This window comes from Pogoniulus pusillus, chromosome 37 (assembly GCF_015220805.1).
Source record: "Pogoniulus pusillus isolate bPogPus1 chromosome 37, bPogPus1.pri, whole genome shotgun sequence".
In the NCBI taxonomy this organism is placed as follows: Eukaryota; Metazoa; Chordata; class Aves; order Piciformes; family Lybiidae; genus Pogoniulus; species Pogoniulus pusillus.
This window is the reverse complement of record NC_087300.1, coordinates 3,335,584-3,351,568: the sequence shown is the minus strand read 5'-3', so window position 1 is coordinate 3,351,568 and position 15,985 is coordinate 3,335,584. Positions and strand designations below refer to the sequence as shown.

The window sequence follows — 15,985 nt, the reverse complement described above, 5'->3', positions numbered from 1 at the left end:
CAGAGCTTTGCTGCTGCAGAGCTTTGCTGCTGCTTCGGACCAGGTCGAGCAGAGGGCCCCCGGACACAGGTGGCAGTGGTACTGCAGAGCTTTGCTGCTGCTTCGGACCAGGTCGAGCAGAGGGCCCCCGGACACAGGTGGCAGTGGTACTGCAGGGCTTTGCTGCTGCTTCGGTGCGGGTGGAGCAGAAGGCCCCCGGACACAGGTGGCAGTGGTGCTGCAGGGCTTTGCTGCTGCTTCGGACCAGGGGGAGCAGAAGGCCCCCGGACACAGGTGGCAGTGGTGCCGCAGGGCTTTGCTGCTGCTTCGGTGCAGGTCGAGCAGAGGGCCCCCGGACACAGGTGGCAATGGTGCTGCAGAGCTTTGCTGCTGCTTCGGACCAGGTCGAGCAGAGGGCCCCCGGACACAGGTGGCAATGGTGCTGCAGAGCTTTGCTGCTGCTTCGGACCAGGTCGAGCAGAGGGCCCCCGGACACAGGTGGCAGTGGTACTGCAGGGCTTTGCTGCTGCTTCGGTGCGGGTGGAGCAGAAGGCCCCCGGACACAGGTGGCAGTGGTGCTGCCGGGCTTTGCTGCTGCTTCGGACCAGGTGGAGCAGAAGGCCCCCGGACACAGGTGGCAGTGGTGCTGCCGGGCTTTGCTGCTGCTTCGGACCAGGTGGAGCAGAAGGCCCCCGGACACAGGTGGCAGTGGTACTGCAGGGCTTTGCTGCTGCTTCGGTGCAGGTCGAGCAGAAGGCCCCCGGACACAGGTGGCAATGGTGCTGCAGGGCTTTGCTGGTGCTTTGGTGCAGGTGGAGCAGAAGGTATCACAGTATCACAGTATCATCAGGGTTGGAAGAGACCTCACAGATCATCAAGTCCAACTGCACGGACACAGGTGGCAGTGGTGCTGCAGGGCTTTGCTGCTGCTTCGGTGCAGGTGGAGCAGGACACAGGTGGCAATGGTGCTGCAGGGCTTTGCTGCTGCTTCGGTGCAGGTGGAGCAGGACACAGGTGGCAGTGCTGCTGCAGGGCTTTGCTGCTGCTTCGGTGCGGGTAGAGCAGGACACAGGTGGCAGTGGTGCTGCAGAGCTTTGCTGCTGCTTCGGACCAGGTCGAGCAGAGGGCCCCCGGACACAGGTGGCAGTGGTGCTGCAGGGCTTTGCTGCTGCTTCGGTGCAGGTGGAGCAGGACACAGGTGGCAATGGTGCTGCAGGGCTTTGCTGCTGCAGGGCTTTGCTGGTGCTTCGGTGCAGGTGGAGCAGCAGGCCCCCGGACACAGGTGGCAGTGGTGCCGCTGGGCTTTGCTGGTGCTTCGGTGCGGGTGGAGCAGCAGGCTCCCGGACACGAGCTGCGTGTTGGCGTCTCTCGGGAGGCCACCGGGTGGTCAGCAGCCACCTGGGCAAAGCAGGGCCCAGGTGTGCGGGACGGAGCAGTCGGATCGAGCGCCGTGTGCAGCCGGCCGGGGGCCGGGGGCCGGGGGCCGGGGGCCGGGGGCCGGGGGCCGGGGGCCGGGGGCCGGGGGCCGGGGGCCGGGGGCCGGGGGCCGGGGGCCGGGGGCCGCGCAGCCCCGGGCCGGTGAGTGCCGTTGTCGCAGCTCGTTGCTGGGTCGTTAGCTGCACTCGGGCTCGGTCAGGCAGGGTCGGAGCTGCCGGCCGTAGGCAGGTCCCCGGTTAGGCGCAGAGTGCGGTGGCAGCCAGCGGCAGGGAGGCAAGCAGGGGGCGAGCACAAAGGCAGCAGCCGCAGACAGGCGAGCTCGGGAGCGGTGAAGCGTTTCGGCGAGCGGCTGTGGCCAGCGGCCCCGGATAAAAGCAGCCCTGGAGCCCGTCCGGACTCATGGCTGCAGCAGAGGAAGGTGCACAGGGCTGGGACCCTGGCCCGCGTTTGCAACACAGCAGAGCAGGAGCAAAGCGAGGGCAGGTGCGAAGCCTGCGGGAGGCGGAGAGGCGCCGGAGCGTTTGTCTGCTCTGCGCCGCTGCGGCCCGGGAAGGAGGAGCGGGCAGGGGGGGCAAGGTGCGGGCAGGAGTTTAGGGCATGGCAGGGAGGTGTGTGCTAGGCGTAAGTTGGACCTTGCACCACAAGGAGACCTTGGAGTGGCCTTCCAGGATGTGAAGGGGGCTGCAGGAGGGCTGGGGAGGGACTATTGGCGAGGTCTTGTGGTGAGAGGATGAGGAGGAATGGGTCTGAACTGGCAGAGACTGAAAGTGGATGTTAGGGAGAAGTTGTTTGCAGTGAGGGTGGTGAGAGACTGGCACAGGTTGCCCGGGGAGGTTGCAGGGGAGCTGGGGGGGTGCAGCCTGCAGCAGAGGAAGCTCAGGGCAGAGCTCATTGCTGTCTGCAGCTGCCTGCAGGGAGGCTGCAGCCAGGTGGGGTTGGGCTCTTCTCCATGGGGACACAGCCTCAAGCTGTGCCAGGGCAGGTTGAGGCTGGATGTTAGGAGGAAGTTGTTGTCAGAGAGAGTGATTGACACTGGAATGGGCTGCCCAGGGAGGTGGTGGAGTGGCCGTGCCCAGAGGTGTTGAAGCCAAGCCTGGCTGGGGCACTTAGTGCCATGGTGTGGTTGGTTGGGCAGGGCTGGATGCTAGGTTGGGCTGGCTGAGCTTGGAGCTCTCTTCCAACCTGCCTGATTCTATGACCTTAGGGGACTGATGCAACCAAGCTCCAGCACCACCATGGTGGTTCTGAGTTGATGCTTGGACTCTGATCCTGGAGGTCTCCTCCAACTGAAACAAATCTCCAGATCTATGATTTGAGGCTGGGACATGGCAGCTGCCCCACTGCTGTGTTTGCTGGGGGGGTCAGAGGCAGAGCTGCTGAGTGTAACCTTGCTCTTGCTTTCTTCCAGGTTAACAGGTTTCCAGCTGCCTGCTCCTGTTGTGAGCACGGGAGTTGTGCTGTCCTTGTGGCTCGTCAGCGACTACGCCGTCAGCGCTCAAGGCTTCCAGGCCAGCTACGAAGGTAAGTCTGCCCAGCTGAGTGCCTGATAGCTGCATTGAGCTTGTGCTAGGATGGGAAACTAAGGTCCAGAGTTTATAGCAGGCATGGCAGAGCTCTGAGAAATCTCATCTAGTTGGGGATGTGCCTGCTTGCTGCAGGGGGGTTGGACCAGCTGACCTTTGGAGGTCCTTTCCAACCCAGTGTGTTTGATGATATATCCACGAGGATATATCCATGGGCGACGAGGCTGGGGAGAGGCCTTGAGCACAGCCCTATGAGGAGAGGCTGAGGGAGCTGGGATTGGTTAGCCTGGAGAAGAGGAGGCTCAGGGGTGACCTTATTGCTGTCTACAGCTGCCTGAAGGGAGGTTGTGGCCAGGAGGAGGCTGCTCTCTTCTCTCAGGTGGCCAGCGCCAGAACAAGAGGACACAGCCTCAAGCTATGCCAGGGGAAATTTAGGCTTGAGGTGAGGAGAAAGTTCTTCCCTGAGAGAGTCATTGGACACTGGAATGAGCTGCCCGGGGAGGTGGTGGAGTCGCCGTCCCTGGAGCTGTTCAAGGCAGGACTGGACGTGGCACTTGGTGCCATGGTCTGGCCTTGAGCTCTGTGGTAAAGGGTTGGACTTGATGATCTGTGAGGTCTCTTCCAACCCTGATGATACTGTGATACTGTGGTACTGTGATCCAAGGCAGCAGTGTCTGGTCCTAGTATCATTTGATCCATGTTTTTCAGGATTTAAAGTGCTGATTTCTTCCAAGTGTGTTCTGGATTTTTCCTTCCTGGTATCTTAGGGCCAGGCTGGACGAGGTTCTGGACAGCCTGATCTAGTGTGAGGTGTCCCTGCCCATGGCAGGGGGGTTGGAACTAGATGATCCTGCTGGGTCTCTTTCAACCCTGACTGATTCTGTGATCTCTGCTGCAGGCATCTTTAAAAGCTTTCTCAAACAGCAAAGCTTGAGTGACTGAGCAGGAAAAGTGATGTGGGACTTGCCAGTGGACTCTGCAGGGTTAGAGCAAGCCCAGCTGCTGAGAACAGGGACTGCAGAGCAGTGCATGGAGTGCTTGTGTCAGTGTCCATGCAGCCACTGGGATTCGTGGCTGGGAGTGGGGACTGCAGAGCAGTGCATGGAGTGCTTGTGTCAGTGTCCATGCAGCCACTGGGATTCGTGGCTGGGAGTGGGGACTGCAGGGCAGTGCATGGAGTGCTTGTGTCAGTGTCCATGCAGCCACTGGGATTCATGGCTGAGAGTGGGGACTGCAGAGCAGTGCATGGAGTGCTTGTGTCAGTGTCCATGCAGCCACTGGGATTCATGGCTGGGAGTGGGGACTGCAGAGCAGTGCATGGAGTGCTTGTGTCAGTGTCCATGCAGCCACTGGGATTCGTGGCTGGGAGTGGGGACTGCAGAGCAGTGCATGGAGTGCTTGTGTCAGTGTCCATGCAGCCACTGGGATTCGTGGCTGGGAGTGGGGACTGCAGGGCAGTGCATGGAGTGCTTGTGTCAGTGTCCATGCAGCCACTGGGATTCGTGGCTGGGAGTGGGGACTGCAGAGCAGTGCATGGAGTGCTTGTGTCAGTGTCCATGCAGCCACTGGGATTCATGGCTGGGAGTGGGGACTGCAGAGCAGTGCATGGAGTGCTTGTGTCAGTGTCCATGCAGCCACTGGGATTCGTGGCTGGGAGTGGGGACTGCAGAGCAGTGCATGGAGTGCTTGTGTCAGTGTCCATGCAGCCACTGGGATTCGTGGCTGGGAGTGGGGACTGCAGGGCAGTGCATGGAGTGCTTGTGTCAGGGCTTTTTACCTTTACAGTCTCTTTGCTCATCTGTTATGTTCCCTGCACCTCTCTCTGCAAGTATTTAAACTGAACTGCTGTGCTTCTTGTCATAAATCACATCCAGTGTTTGGTGGTTGTGAAGGTAAAGGATTGTTTGTGAAGGCTTGGGAGCTTCAGAAGGTCTTGGACAGAATGGAGTGAGGCCTGGGGAGGGCAGAATGAGACTGGAGATGAGGAAGAAATTCTTTCCAGTGAGGATGTGGAGACACTGGCACAGGTTGCCCAGGGAGGCTGTGCATGTCCCCTCCCTGGAGGTGTTCAGGGCCATGTTGGATGAGGCTTTGAGTATCCTGGGCTGGTGGAATGGGGGGGTTGGAACTGGGTGATCTTTAAGCTCCCTTCCAACCCAAAGCAATCTATAAGTCTATGAATCCATGAAGTGGTTGTAGTAGCAGGCAGGTCTTGCTTGTAAGGTGACTCTACAGCTACCTGGCAGGAGGTTGTAGTGAGGCTGGAGCTGGTCTCTTCTCCTGAATTACTAACAACAGGACAAGAGGAAGTGGTCTTAAGTTGTGCCATTGGAGGTTTAGGTTGGATGTTGGAGGAAGTTCTTTGCTGAGCAGGTGCTCAGGCACTGGCACAGGCTGCTCAGGGAGGTGGTGGAGTCACCATCCCTGGAGAGGTTTAAAAGGAGAGTGGATGTGGCACTGGAGGCTGTGGTCTGGTGATGAAGGATGCTGGGATGAAGGCTGGACTGGATGATCCTGGTGGTCCTTTCCAACCATAGTGATCCACAGTGCTGAGATGCTGTGCTGAGGGATTTAGGTTAGTCAAGGACTTGTCAGTGTGAGACTAATGCTTGGACTCAAAGAGCTTGAAAGGCTTCTCCAATCTAAGGACTTCTGTGGTTCTGTGACTTGGTGCTGCTGGGCAAAGGACAGGTGAACTGTGTTAATCTTGGAGTTCCATTTGTGCTGATTATTGGAACCCTGAATGCTGTTCATATCCCCATAAATGTTTTGCTTTGGAGTCCTCAGAAGCTCAGCCTTAATGATGGCTTTTGCTAATGAGGCCAACTGCCCAATTATCCAAAGCATTAAGCCAGGCAGATGCCTTCAATTAGATGATGTTCTCCTCCCTCAACACTTCCTGCACCTGACAGTTTTTCAGGGAGTCCTCTTTAAACACCTCCTGCTCTCTAGTTAAAACCTTTGCTTTGCCTTGAGGCAGCAGTGGCACTGAAGCCTTTTTTCCTCAACCCTGAAGTGACCCCTGGGGCTAAAGGGTGCTCAGCCTGGCCAGGCGACGCTGTTAGCAGTTCCATCAGGCAGGGTAAGTCCTGGGTGGGGGTTTTTGGTGCTGTGTGGAGGCTTCTGGGAGCAGTGAGGAAGGACAAATCCCACTGCCTGTTTGCAGAGCCTCTGCTGGAACATGAGTCAGTAGCTCTCGAGCAGGCAAGGCAGTGCAGTGCATTGCTCCCCAGTTGTGTCATAGAGGACATGGAGCTGCTTCTGTGCTTCCCTGACATTTAGAGTTCATATTTGTGGCATTTACACACAGTTAGTTGTACATTTTTTAATGGCTTTTTTTATTGCCTTGATGCAGCAGGTAATCTGGGCCAGGGGCTTGGGCCAGGGTTGCCCTTTAGTCACATCTATTGCAAATGATCTGAAGTTTGTTTGAGTGATTAGGAGGCTTTAAAGCAGATAGCTGGGGAAGGAAAAGGGAAAACACAGAGACATAGACTTAAAATTTAACCAGAGCCCCTGGGGAGCCTGGAGCCCTGGTGGGGAGGAAGGGGAGCTGGAGCCCTGGTGGGGAGGAAGGGGAGCTGGAGTCCTGGTGGCGAGGAAGGGGAGCTGGAGTCCTGGTGGGGAGGAAGGGGAGCTGGAGCCCTGGTGGGGAGGAAGGGGAGCTGGAGCCCTGGTGGGGAGGAAGGGGAGCTGGAGCCCTGGTGGGGAGGAAGGGGAGCTGGAGCCCTGGTGGGGAGGAAGGGGAGCTGGAGCCCTGGTGGGGAGGAAGGGGAGCTGGAGCCCTGGTGGGGAGGAAGGGGAGCTGGAGCCCTGGTGGGGAGGAAGGGGAGCTGGAGCCCTGGTGGGGAGGAAGGGGAGCTGGAGCCCTGTTGGGAATGAAAGGGAGCTGGAGCCCTGTTGGGGATGAAGGGGAACTGGAGCCCCGGTGGGGGTGAGTGGGGCATAGAGCCCTGGTGGAGGTGAGGGGGAGCTGGAGCCCTGGTGAGAATTGCTCCTTGCAGTAGGACAAGCAGCAATGGATGGAAGCTGCAGCACAGGAGGTTGCAGCTCAACACAAGGGGGAATTTCTTGAGTGTAAAGATCCCAGAGCCCTGGCACAGGCTGCCCAGAGAGGTTGTGGAGTCTCTTTCTCTGGAGCCTTTCCAGGCCTGTCTGGATGTGTTCCTGTGTGCCCTGAGCTCCTGCTCTGGCAGGGGAGTTGCACTCGATCTCTTTGAGTCCCTTCCGACCCCTGCCATCCTGTGATGCTGTGATAAATGAGGGGCAGCTGAGAGGAACATGGAGCCCTGGTGGGAATGAGAGGGACCTGAAGCCTTGTTGGATCTTAAAACTTGGTTTTGAGGGAGAGTGGGGAGCAGGCTTGCTCAAAGTGCCCCTCTGAGCCTGCCTCCAAGGAGCTGATTTGCTTTGCTGTTGGAACTGTTGTTAACGGACGAGGTAAATGTGGTTCTGATCCAAGGGCCCTGCTGCTGCTGCTGCAGTGCTGTTTGACTTCACCTACAGCTCAGTGAACAGCTGTAATTCGATAATTCCTGCTTCAAGACAGAACAATGCATTGGAGTCCTCGCTGTAAACGGCTCCTTTATGGTCTGTTGTCAAAGCTTGGTCATTATCCTCCTCCTCCCTTTAAGCAGTCGTTGGGACATGCAGCCAAAGAGGCAGAATTTAAACGCAGCCACCAAAGAGCTCAAACTTTTAAGGAGGGCAGGAAGAAAGTGTGAGTTGGAGGCTTCAAAGTGACATAAAAACACGGTGCTCACACTGACATCTGCTCTACTCCGACCCTCTGGCAAGCACAGACATCGAGGTTGGTTTTATCTCAGTGAATATCTTCCTGGCTTATCTCTTTGGTATGATGCCTGTGTGATAAGATCTCTTACAAGCAATTTCTTGAAGCCATCACAGCCATCTCCTGCTCCTAGCTGTCTGTGTTGCTTCATTTCTGGTTGTTTCAGGGCACAATCACAGAGTGTCAGGAGCTGGAAGGGACCTCAAAAACTCAGCCAGTCCAACGCCCCTGCCAGAGCAGGAGCATCCAGAGCAGATCACACAGGAACACATCCAGGCAGGTCTGGAATATCTCCAGAGGGGGACACTCCACAACCCTCCTGGGCAGCCTGTCCCAGGGCTCTGTCACTCTCACAGGGAAAAAATCCCTCCTCATTTTTCCATGAAGCTTCCTCTGCCTCAGCTGCCACCATTGCCCCTTGTGCTGGCACTGGCATCACCCAGCAGAGCCTGGCTGCAGCCTCCTGCCACTCACCTGCACACATTGATAACCACTGCTGAGGTCACCTCTCAGCTCCTCCTCTCCAGCAGCACAGCCCCAGCTCCCTCAGGCTCTGCTCCTAACAGAGCTGTTCCATTCCCTTCAGCATCTCTGTGGCTCTGGGATGGACACACAGTTAATTGACATAGAATTCATAGAATTAACCAGGTTGGAAGAGAGCTCCAAGCTCAGCCAGCACAACCTAGCACCCAGCCCTGCCCAACCAACCAGACCATGGCACTAAGTGCCCCAGCCAGGATTGGCTGCAACACCTCCAGCCATGGCCACTCCACCACCTCCCTGGGCAGCCCATTCCAGTGCCAATCACTCTCTCTGACAACAACTTCCTCCTAACACCCAGCCTCAACCTGCCCTGGCACAGCTTGAGGCTGTGTCCCCTTGTTCTGTTGCTGGCTGCCTGGCAGCAGAGCCCAAACCCACCTGGCTCCAGCCTCCCTGCAGGCAGCTGCAGACAGCAATGAGCTCTGCCCTGAGCCTCCTTTAGGCTGCAAACTGGAGAGCTGGAGAGCAGTGGTGGAATCTCCTTAAATCCCATTTCCACTAAGAGGAATTGGAGATGCTTGAAGAACAGTGTTGAGATGCTGGCACAGGCTGCCCAGGGAGGTTGTGGATGTCCCTTCCCTGGAGGTGTACAAGGCCAGGTTGGATGAGGCCTTGAGCAACCTGGGCTGGTCAGAGGTGTCCCTGCTCATGGCAGGGGGGTTGGAACTGGATGATCTTCAAGGTCCTTTTCAACCCAAGCCATTCTGTAATCCCATGAGTGGTTTCTGAAGCCTAAAGAGCTTTTTCCCAGCCCCAGGTAGGGCAGGTGGCAGAGGTAGCAGTGGAATTTGAGGAGCAGCCAGCTCTGGAGCTGCTGTGCTGTGACACTTGTGGAGCTCATGGGTTTGTGACTTCATTCTGTGTTATTGTGCCTGGCTGCTAGATCTTCCTTAATCCTCTTTTCCTGACTTCCTCACCTTTCTACATTTAGTTTGAGGTGTGTTGCCAGCTTGTTTCTGTCTGCTCTCATTGTCTGATTCTTCCTATTCTCCCATCTCTTGCTCTTTGCTGTGATTTTCCTCTGGATGCCAGACACTGTTTCAAAGCTCAGTAAGCAGTAGAAGGTTTATATTCCTCCTCCTGCTGTGGAAAGAAAGGGCTGGGAGCAGAAAGGAAAGCTGGTGTTCTCCTTCCCCAGCTCACCCATCTCAAGGTGTGGACTCCTGTGTGACTGAGGATAGTGATAGGATTGGTTTGCTTGGAAAACAGCTCCAAGATCATCCAATCCAACCAGCAACCCAGCACCACCAGGGCCACTAAACCCTGTCCCCAAGTGCCATGGCCACAGGTTTCTTGGGCAGCCTGTGCCAATCCCTGACCATCCTGCAGGAAAGAAATTGTTCCTCCTCTCCAACCCCAGACCTCCCCTGGCACAATTTCAGGCCACTTCCCTCTCATTCTGTCACCTGATGCTAAGAAGAGACCAACCCCACCACACTCCAGCCTCCTTCCAGGGAGTGGTACAGGGCCAGAAGATCTCTTCTAAGCCTCCTTTTCTCCACACTAAACAGCCCCTGGGTCCCTCAGCTGCTCCTCACCAGACCTGTTCACTGGATCCTTTCCCCAGCTTGGCTGCCCTTCTGTGGACATGCTTCAGCCTCTCAATGTCCTTTATGACTCAAGGAGCAGCTTCACCAGTGCTGAGTGCAGGGGGACAGTCACTTCCCTGCTCCAGCTGACTACACCATTCCTGATCTCACACCAGTGCTGCTGGGGATCCAGCATCTGAGTGTGAGGCACCAGGTCAGAGCTTCAGAAAGCTGTCTTTTCCTCCCAGCTGTGGGACAGGTGGCTCTGCATGACCCCCTTTGGTCATGTCAGCTGGGATTGCCAGCTCACAAGCTGCTAAACAAGGTCAGGATGACTCCTTGCTCTTAGGTGTTGTTGTGAATTAGTGTTCAGGAGTTGCACAGAGGGTGGGGAGGAGCTACCATGTGGCATGGGAAACCTCACAGTGCAGTGTGCACTTGCAGCCCAGCAAGCCAGCCAGAGCCTGGGCTGCAGCAGCAGAAGTGTGGCCATCAGGGCCAGGAAGGGGATTCTCCACCTCTGCTGTGTTCTGCTGAGACCCTACCTAGAGTCCTGCATCCAGTGCTGGAGCCCCTGGGACAAGAGGGCTGTGGAGATGCTGGAGAGTGTCCAGAGCAGTGCCAGGAGGATGCTCAGAGGCTGCAGCAGCTCTGCTGTGAGCACAGACTGAAAGAGTTGGGGCTGTGCAGGCTGGAGCAGAGGAGGCTCCCAGGGGACCTTCTTGTGGCCTGCCAGGATCTGAAGTGGGCTACAAAAAAGCTGGGGAGGGACTTTTGAGGCTGTGAGGGAGTGTCAGGAGTGGGGGGAATGGAGCAAAGGTGGAGGTGGGGAGAGTGAGGCTGGAGGTGAGGAGGAAGTTGTTGAGCAGGAGAGTGGTGAGAGGCTGGAATGGGTTGCCCAGGGAGGTGGTTGAGGCCCCATAGCTGGAGGTGTTTGAGGCCAGGCTGGCTGAGGCTGTGTGCAGCCTGCTCTAGGGTAGGGTGTCCCTGGGCATGGCAGGGGGGCTGGAACTGGCTGCTCCTTGTGGTCCCTTCCACCCCTGCCTGATTGTATGATTCTATCTTCACCTGAGAGGGGTGATGAGATCAGCACAAACCACTGCCCTTAAGTGGATCACCTGGAGCAAGAAAGAGGAGAAAGCACTGCAGGGATGGCTGGGGGTAGGAAGTGGTCAGCTTTTTCCTTGCTGAACTGAAAGGACAGAGAGAAAAATTCATTTCCATAGAGCAAGTTTGATCTGAAGGTAATTTTTTGTCACTGAAGAGCCTCATTTTAGAGCTAAGCAATTCTTCTGCAGCTCCATTTCAACCCCCACCAGTCAGGAACTATTTAAATGGAGTGTTTCTGTGCTTTCAGCAACCATAAATGTGTTTCTTTCCCTCCCCACTCCCTGTTAAACTGTCCCTTGAATTCAACATGATTTCACAATTAGCCTTTTTCACCCTCAGACTGTGGGATTTATCTTTTCCCCCTCTAATCTATTTCTTATTTTAATGCCTAAATGATCCTTCTCAAAATGTAAGCAGCTGTTGGGGAAGGCTTTGCATGTGCTCTCAGCTGCAGGAGCACTTCAGAGTAGAGGCAGCTGTGAATAATCCAAGTTAGACTTCTCACAGGACCTTAGAATCATAGAATCAAGCAGGTTGGAAGAGACCTCCAAGATTATCCAATCCAACCTAGCACCCAGCCCTAGCCAGTCAACCAGACCATGGCACTGAGTGCCTCATCCAGGGATTGGAAGGCACCTCCATGGGTCATGGAGTCCACAACCCCCTGCTACAGCAGGCCCAGAAGATCTAGTGCAGGGCATGCAGGAACATATCCAGATGGATCTGGAGAGTCTCCAAAGAAAGAGACTCCACAGTGTCCCTGGGGAGCCTGCTCCAGGGCTCTGTGACCCTTACAGCAAAGAAGTTCTTCCTCATGTTTTAGGAGGAAGTTCTTCCCAGAGAGAGTGATTTCCCATTGGAATGGGCTGCCCAGGGAGGTGGTGGAGTCACCATCCCTGGAGGTCTTCAAGCAAAGCCTGGATGAGGCACTTAGTGCCATGGTCTGGTTGACTGGATAGGGCTGGGTGCTAGGTTGGGCTGGATGAGCTTGGAGGTCTCTTCCAACCTGCTTGATTCTATGATTCTGTGATTCTGTTGAGAGAAGACTGAGAGGGGAGCTAAGAGCTGCCTGTGGATATCTGAGAGCTGGGTCAGGACCCAGGTCCCTTCCAACCCCTAACACCCTGTGGTCCTCTCCAGACTGCACAGCTCCAGGTCTCTCAGCCTTTCCTCAACAGGCAGTGCTCCAGTCCCATCATCATCCCTGCAGCCCTCTGTCTGACTGTCTCATGTAGATCTCTGTCCCTCTTCAACTGGGCAGCCCACAACTGCAGTGTTTTTTTTCTCCTAGGATGGGAGTGTAGGCAGAATCACAGAGTTAGCCAAGTTGGAAAAGACCTCCAAGGTCTTTGTTGCCATGCCTGGAGGTGTTGAAGCCAAGCCTGGCTGGGGCACTTAGTGCCATGGTCTGGGTGCTTGGCTAGGGCTGGGTGCTAGGTTGGGCTGGCTGAGCTTGGAGCTCTCTTCCAACCTGCCTGATCCTATGATTCTGTCCCCTAATCATTCTAATTAACTAACCCATGGCACTAAGTGCCTCATCCAGTCTCCTTTAAACACCTCCAGGGACAGTGACTCCACCTCCCTGGGCAGCCCATTCCAATGCCAATCACTCTCTCTGCCAACTTCCTCCTAACATCCACCCTAGACCTGCCCTGGCACAGCTTGAGGCTGTGTCCCCTTCTTCTGTCCCTGGCTGCCTGGCAGCAGAGCCCAACCCCACCTGGCTACAGCCTCCCTGCAGGCAGCTGCAGACAGCAATGAGCTCTGCCCTGAGCCTCCTCTGCTGCAGGCTGCACCCCCCCAGCTCCCTCAGCCTCTCCTCACAGGGCTGTGCTCCAGACCCCTCCCCAGCCTTGCTGCCCTTCTCCCAACACCTTCCAGCACCTCAGCATCTCTCTGCAATTCAGGAGCCCAGAACTGGACACAGCACTGCAGGTGTGTCCTGAGCAGTGCTGAGCACAGGGGCAGAAGGACTTCTCTGGTCCTGCTGCCCACACTCCTCCTGAGCCAGCCCAGGATCTTGGGAGGGATCCTCCTGAAGCTTTAACCACCAGAAGTGACCAATGCCTGCACTTGCTGCTCCCCCTCAGAGATGTGTGCAGCCAACATTGAGGCACATGCCAAGACTTCCAATGAGGAATTAATCAGGGCTGCTGCTGCTGCACACCTGATGAATGCACAGCAAGTTGACATTTCAAACAAATTGGGCAAGTCTTGTACAATAAGAGGAAAATGGTTCTAAATTCCAGCCCATTTCCTCAATAAGGCTAATGGCCATTCATGATGAACAGCAGGTGGCTTCTTTTGAGTTTACTAATGGAGACATGCCATAAAATGACATTACTATTTGTCAACCATTACTTTGTGGCTGCCTTGTTAGTCCTGAAGAGATGAAAACCAGAAAGGAATTGAAGGGAAGATATCTGATGCTGGTCTCTATCATGTCAGGAATGCTGGAGAGGGACTTTTCCTAAGGGTGTTTGGCTATAGAATAAAGGGGAATGGTTTGGAGCTGAGGGAGAGCAGGGTTAGAGTGGAGCTGAGAAAGAAGTTCTGCAGTAGGAGGGTGGTGAGGGTCTGAAAGAGGTTGCCCAAGGAGGTTGTGGGTTCCTCTACACTGAGGTTCTTTAATTCCCAGTTTTCATTCATGATCAGGCAGGGCTGGGTGCTAGGTTGGACTGGGTGAGCTTGGAGGTCTCTTCCAACCTGCTTGATTCCATGATCTTTGTGCTCTGACAAGGAGAGGGCTGCAGAGAAGAGATGAGATGCAGCAATGTTAGAATCTCAGAATCAGGCAGGGTTGGAAGGCACCACAAGGAGCAGCCAGTTCCAACCCCCCTGCCATGCCCAGGGACACCCTACCCTAGAGCAGGCTGCACACAGCCTCAGCCAGCCTGGCCTCAAACACCTCCAGCCATGGGGCCTCAACCACCTCCCTGGGCAACCCATTCCAGCCTCTCACCACTCTCCTGCTCAACAACTTCCTCCTCACCTCCAGCCTCACTCTCCCCACCTCCACCTTTGCTCCACTCCCCTCACTCCTGCCACTCCCTCACAGCCACAAAAGTCCCTCCCCAGCTTTTTTGTAGCCCGCTTCAGATGCTGGCAGGCCACAGGAAGGTCCCCTGGGAGCCTCCTCTGCTCCAGCCTGCGCAGCCCCAACTCTTTCAGGCTGTGCTCACAGCAGAGCTGCTGCAGCCTCTGAGCATCCTCCTGGCCCTGCTCTGGACACTCTCCAGCCTCTCCCCACTCCTGCAACTCCCTGACAGCCCAAAATGTCCCTCCCCAGATTTTTAGGACCTCCTCATCTGTGTAACTTTGGGAACTTTAATTACTCATTTATTTAGTTGGGATTTTCCCCTTCACACACCCAAATCAAAGCTCACTTAGGAACCCCTGGAGCCATCCAGGCTGTTGGGGATGCTGCAGCAGCAGCAGCAGCAGTGCTTGCTGTAAAGCAGCAAGAGTGAACAGTAGTTGAAGATTTGGGTTTGGTGGTGGTTTTTTTTTTCCCTTCCCCAAGATGTGGTGGTTGATTACAGCTGCAGCAAATTTGGTAGCTGCAAACACTAAGTGCCTGATTGAAAAGAAACAATTATGCCTAGAAGAACAGTGCTTATTTTAAGAAATTAGAAGTGTTTAAATGTGGAGGGAAACAGCCCCAAGTAAATAGTGCTGTTTGCCTTCATAATAGATGCCCTTCTCTTTCCCTAGCCCAAATAGCTCATTCTTTCAGAGGATTGTTTGTGGAGTTGTGCTTAGAGAGTTACCAAATACAATTGCAAAGTGATTCCTGTCCCTTTTGGACCAGTGACAGAATCACAGAGTGTTAGGGGTTGGAAGGGAACTCCAGAGGTAGTCTGGAGAGTGATTTCCCATTGGAATGGGCTACCTAGGGAGGTGGTGGAGGCAGCATCCCTGGAGGTGTTCAAGAAAAGACTGGATGAGGCACTTAGTGCCATGGTCTGGGGGACTGGATAGGGCTGGGGGATGGGTTGGACTGGATGATCTTGGAGGTCTCTTCCAACCTGGTTGATTCTATTCTATTCTACTGGTCCAACTCCCTGCCCTGCCCTGCTGAAGCAGGATCACCCAGGGCAGCTCGCACAGGAACGTATCCAGGAGGGCTTGGAAGTCTCCACAACCTCTCTGGGCAGTCTGCTGCAGGGCTCCAGCACCCTCACAGCAAAGTTTCTCCTCATGTTGAGGTGGAAGGTTGGAAGAGGCCTCTAGATTGTTGAGTCTAACCTATTAGCTAACCTTTCTAATTAGCTAACCCATGGCAGTAAGTGCCTCCCTCTAGGATCCTCGAGTCCAACCTATCCCCTAACACCTCCTAATTAACTAACCCATGGCACTAAGTGCCTCATGCAGCCTCCTCTTAAACACTTCCAGGGATGGGGACTCCACCACCTCCCCAGGCAGCCCATTCCAGTGCCAGTCACTCTTTCTGTGAAGAATTTCCTCCTAACATCCAACCTAAACCTGCCCTGGCACAGCTTGAGGCTGTGTCCTCTTATTCTGTCCCTGGGTGCCTGGGAGATGAGACCAACTCCACCTGGCTACAGCCTCCCTTTAGGTAGTTGTAGACAGCAATGAGGTCTTCCCTGAGCCTTCTCCTCTCCAGACTGGTCCAGCTCATACTTGTTGTTCCTTGTCCTGTCACTGGGCACCACCACAAAGAGCCTGGCACCTTCATCTTGCCCCCACCCCTCAGATATTCATGGACCTTGATCAGAGCTCCTCTCAGCCTTCTCTTCTCCAGACTAAGCAGCCCCAGAACTCTCAGCCTTTCTTCATGGGAAAGATGTTTCACTCTCCCAGGCATCCTCATAGCCTCTGTTGGTTTCCCCTCAGCAGATTCCTGCCTCTCTTGAATTTGGGAGCCCAAAACTGGACACAATATTCCAGATGTTGTCTCACTAGGGCAGAGTAGAGGAGGAGGTGACCTTCCCTTGACCTGCTGGACAAACCAAGATGAGGAAGATGCTGCAGTCAGGGCTGGTTTGCCTCTCCAGCTTCAGGCACACAGTCTGAGCTGCTTCATGCTTGTGAACAGAGGACCTGTCCCA

The 15,985-nt window shown here is 55.4% G+C and overlaps 1 protein-coding gene across 1 annotated transcript in view; it reads left to right on the top strand.

The window, feature by feature from the left end:
• The window catches only part of CSMD2 (CUB and Sushi multiple domains 2), a 439,963-nt gene that overhangs the window by 73,529 nt on the left and 350,449 nt on the right, over positions 1–15,985 (top strand). Inside the window, exon 4 of the mRNA XM_064172682.1 lies at positions 2,825–2,937. Within this exon, the coding sequence (XP_064028752.1) occupies positions 2,825–2,937 (113 nt within the window). The remainder of the gene's footprint in view (positions 1–2,824; positions 2,938–15,985) is intronic.